The 5,174-nt window shown below is 36.1% G+C and overlaps 1 protein-coding gene across 1 annotated transcript; it reads left to right on the top strand.

The window, feature by feature from the left end:
• The first annotated feature begins 3,369 nt into the window (after positions 1 to 3,369).
• On the top strand, positions 3,370 to 4,687 carry LOC144554808 (uncharacterized). The gene is made up of 2 exons (XM_078303159.1): positions 3,370 to 4,090; positions 4,411 to 4,687. Exons 1-2 carry the CDS (start codon positions 3,451 to 3,453, stop codon positions 4,446 to 4,448), a joined length of 678 nt encoding a protein of 225 aa, XP_078159285.1. The 5' UTR covers positions 3,370 to 3,450; the 3' UTR covers positions 4,449 to 4,687.
• The last annotated feature ends 487 nt before the right edge of the window (positions 4,688 to 5,174 follow it).

The raw sequence follows: 5,174 nt of genomic DNA, 5'->3' as shown, positions 1-5,174 counted from the left end.
GGAGCAAAAGGAATATATTTCGGGAAGAAAGAGAATGGTGTTAGAGATCTTTAATTAACTTAGGTGAGTGGCTTACACGTGTTGGCTTTTATGAAAGAGAAAGATTATCAATTGTTTCTATTAAATTAATTAGCTTAGAGAAATACACAAAAATAAATGGATTAGGTGAAAGAAGTGCATGACATGTGTCCCTACCTCCATATTTGAGATTTAATTTTAGAAAAAAGTATTTGAGATATTTAATCATTAATTATATATAACATGACTTGAAAGTATTAATCAAGTCTATTTCAATTAATAGGATGCTACAAATAAATTTTAAAAATTTGGTCTCCAAGCACATTTCAATATGGATTAAACATCTAACGGTTCGGATCGGTCGTTTGGACTTTGCAAATCGGAAAATGACTTGGTTGCACGGGAGAGGTTGGTGCAAACGTTTTGATATTAGCCTATCTCTCTCTCTCTCTATATATATATATATATATTCAATTTGGTTTGCAAAAGTTCCAGGTGAATTCGAACATGCTACAGTATTTTTATGATTCCTAATTTAATTGTTCCCATGTTTTTGTAGTGTATTAATTACAATTACGAATATATTTGGCAATCCAAATTTTTTTTATTTAAAATGCACTTTACTTCAAAGTAGATAAATCTCGAAGTGTTCAAAAATTGGGATGTTACAGTATTTGCCTCCATATATATTATTTTTTGTATTCATTTCAAAAAGCACAATACTTATTTTTAAAAGTATAGAATATACATAAAAAATGGCTTCAAAAAAATCATTGTAAATGTTACCAAATACTTTCAAAATTGCCTAAATCAGCCATCCATGTGTTCGAGGAACAATTTTCTCAATCATCTTACTCATTCATTTTTGTCAGAGAAACAATCATTTTATTGTTATTTTTAGTCTTGTATATTTCAGTTTTTTTCAATAATGTAGCTCGGTATAATTGAAGTTCGATAGCTATCTGTCACAAATTTATATATCAAAAGCACTCAAGATGCATCATTACTAAGCTGTAACTAATATAATGAAAGAAATCTGTTAACATGCGAGCTAAATTTATGCTCTTTTTTTTTCAACATTTGTACATTCTAATTGTGTTTCTTACCTACTTAGAGTCATCCCAAATATATGAGCAGGAGAAAAGCAGTTTCATATATACTTTTAATTTGTAATATATAATACGCTTTATAATGAGAAAATACATCCTAATTACAAATATACCTGTATTTAAAAGAGGTGTCTTTTGACATGGATTATAAGTTTCTAGGTGTCTTGCCGATACAAAATATTTTGTTCTTATCACATAATCTATTGCACGAGTATAATTTGAAATTCAATTCAAGATTCTTTTAACACATATAGATCATCATGAGTTAAAAATCATTTGATGAATAATACTTCATTTTAATTGTACATGATATACAGTAAATTACTTTATTTCCAATATGAAGGACACATACATGTGCGCGCGCGCGCACACACATCACATCACATCACATCCCAAATGTTGAATTATCTATGAATTTTCTTCTCCTACGGCACTTAAAATGAGACTTAGCAAGGGAGCCCTTCAATGGTCATTTGTGTGCATATTATGATTTGTGTGGAAACTTATAACAACCAACCCTGATTGTATTTTGTACTTTGTAGTTCACTTCATGGGATTTGTGAATATTGCCAAATAAATAGCCCCTATATATCATACAATAGGTAAGAGAAAAAAAGGAAATAATACTCAACTTTTCCAATACAAACTCAATTTACCCTTCAATGGTTTGATAGTGTGTTTGATCGAATTTTATTTACATTAAATGAACTAGCTAGAAAAAAAAAAAGATATAAACCAATTTCAATATATATTTGTACAAAAACATGCATACGTCAAAAGATGGACTCGAGTGCCCGATGAGCCATCTGAATAAATACATTTACATTATTAAAATGAAAATTGAGGCATGCCATAATTGGCGCAGCTAGCTCCTTGTTGTGCATTAGGATCTGGTACCTCCTAGTGGCCTCAAACGCAGAGGTCATAGCATCACCCTGTTACAATTTGAGATAAAACCAGTGTTAGCCATTAGAAACACTACTGAGCTCCCTGATGCCTTGTACATACCACATGTGAATCCTTTCTTGGTTGTTTGGCTTTTAAGTTTTATCTTTGAAATCCTTTCTTGGTAATTTTCTACCTATCAAAAAATAGTAAAACAATTCTAAAAAATGTAAAATTTTGTCACCAATCACATTTTAATATGGAGGTCACGTTGAACGGTGTTGGAATGACAAGCTGACACGTGTAGTTGGTGCCACACCAGATCTAGAGGAGAAAATCAAGAAGGTGGATTCGGCCAAAGATTTCCTGGAGATAATTAAAGATACTATGCTGCCTTTATGGGATCTACCAAATATTGCTAGCTGGAGATTTATTTCCTGATTGTGTGATTTGTTTCTTGATTGTGTGCACATGATTTCTTTCATTTTGTATGCGTGTACAGCCCTATAAGTTCAGGCTCTCCAAACCAGAAAATGAAGAGAGAAAAATAATTATTTTGAAGTGTTGTGTGTGTTGTAACAAAACTATCTTGAGATGAAATAAAATATTGAGAGGGTGTGTGTGTCGTGGAGTGCGCTATAGGCGATACCACGTTAAAATCTCTGTGTTCGTTTGATTCTCTTTTCTGTGATGCTGCTATGATATTTTTGTCATGGTATCAGAGCAGGTGTGACCTGGTGGTATAACTTGAGAAATTGAAGTCCTTCTTGTCCCCTCTTCGATTTCTCAAATTATAACGCTCTAAGGAGTTACCCTGCTGCTGTTGTTTTTTGTTTTTTTCCAAAACTCCTAGCAGCATACTCAATCTCTGTCATCATAAATAATGGCAGAGGTACCTCCTGAAAACCCTATCAAAACTATTGAAGTAGGAGAGGCTTCAAATACGGCCGCTCTCCTAGAAAAGTTAACCCAACTCTTCATCCTACAACAATCATCTCCTAACACCACACCATCAACCGAAGGATCTGCACCACCTATTTCCGTGAAACTAGATGGTACCAATTATGGGTTGTGGTCCCAGGTGGTAGAAATGTACATCAAAGGACGGGATAAGTTGAGGCACATCACTGGGGTCCCTGGACAACCGCTGCCAGCAGATCCTCTGTTCCGAAAGTGGAGTATTGAAGACTCAATTGTGAAGGGATGGCTAATCAATTCACTTGAACCGAGGCTAATTGGCAACTTCATCTGTTTTCCGACTGCAAAAGATGTGTGGGACGTAATTGCTACTACATTCTTCGACGGCAATGATGCATCTCTAGTGTATGATTTAAAAAAGAGAGTTGCAAAACTCAAGCAAGAGGGTAAACCGGTTGAAAAATATTACAGCAAGTTGCAAACTCTTTGGCGGGAGATTGACTTTCGACGCCCGAATCCAATGGAGCACACCAGCGACATAGAAAAGTTTAACTCTTATGTTCAAGAAAATAGAGTATACACCTTTCTAGATGGGCTTGATGATCGCCTCGACAACGTGAGAGCAGATGTCCTTCAAATGAATCCGTTCCCTACTGTCGAGCAGTCTTTTGCGCGGGTTCGAAGGGAAGAAATGCGCCAGGTGGTGATGATGAAGGGAGATGAAGTGGGAAACAATCCGATGGCCTTGGTGTCTCGTGGGTATAAGCCGGCTGAGGTAAATCTGACTTTCACTAAACCTGGACCGAACCAAGAAAGAACTCAAACTAAATATAGTTGTACTCATTGTGGGGGTTCAAAACATACTAGAGAAAATTGTTTTAAGTTGATTGGTTATCCCGAATGGTGGAAAGACCAGAAAAAACGGAAACAAGATGGTCAAAAAGGGCGTGCAGCTGTTGTCATGACTGGACCAGCAGAACCGAACCAGAAAGGCAGCAAGTTCGGGTCTGATCAGCTGATCAAACAGACCCAAACCAGCTCGGGTCAAACCTCTGACTCGGGTCAGATTAATGGAGCAGCACATGCCACAACTACAGTACCTTCGGACCGGTTAGTTTTGGGTTCTAATTCTGGGACAGTAGGTAAGCAATTGGCTCAAGGTAATATTTCAATCTCTGAAAATAATTGTGATGTCCAAAACATGCAAAATTGGGTGATTGATTCTGGAGCAACCGATCACATGACCTTTTCAGAAAAAGACTTTGTAAATATTATTGAACCAAGGAAGAATGGGATTCTGAATGCAAATGGCATTTCTTATCCCGTGAAAGGAATGGGTGATGCACCTATTTCTTCATCGTTAACTCTTAAAAATACCCTATTTGTTTCGTCTTTATCTACTAGACTGATATCGGTTGGTCAGATTACGGAAGAATTGAATTGTGCAGTCCTAATGTTTCCTGATTTTTGTATCTTTGAGGATATCCTGACGAGGGAGATTATTGGGCGTGGTACTAAGCGGGGAGGATTGTATTACTTGGACAACTTGAAGTTGTGTCATACATGCATTGCAAGGAGTGAATCTGAGAGTTCGAAGGAAAGAGTGTGGTTATGGCATAGGAGACTAGGGCATCCCTCATTTGGGTATATGAGAAAGTTATCCCCTACTTTATTTTCAGGTTTAAATAATGAAGACTTTGTTTGTGAAACCTGTATTAAGGCCAAGAGCCACCGTGCAACTTATCATCCTAGCTTGAATAAAAGTTTTTTTCCTTTTGATTTGGTTCATACCGATGTTTGGGGTCCTTCTCCAGTTGTATCCAAATCTGGTTATAGATGGTTCATTCTTTTTACTGATGATTGTACTCGTATGACATGGCTTTACCTTCTTAAGTCCAAAGATGAAGTACCCAAAGTTTTTCAAATTTTTTACAAGATGGTAAAAACACAATTTGAGAAAGAAATAAAGGTGGTTAGAAGTGATAATGGTAGGGAATACATTAACAAAAATTTACAAGATTTTTTTAAAGATAACGGAATAGTGCATGAAACCTCGTGTGTAGGAACACCACAACAAAATGGAATTGCAGAACGAAAAAATAGACATATTCTTGAAACCGCTAGATCACTTCTATTTGAAAACCATGTACCACAAGTTTTTTGGGATAATGCTGTGTCCACTGCTGTATATTTGATCAATCGTGCTCCTACCAAAACCAATGAATTCAAAACTCCGTTACAAAG

This window comes from Carex rostrata, chromosome 5, assembly GCF_964058835.1.
Source record: "Carex rostrata chromosome 5, lpCarRost1.2, whole genome shotgun sequence".
Classification (NCBI taxonomy): Eukaryota; Viridiplantae; Streptophyta; class Magnoliopsida; order Poales; family Cyperaceae; genus Carex; species Carex rostrata.
This window is presented reverse-complemented; position numbering and strand designations above follow the sequence as displayed.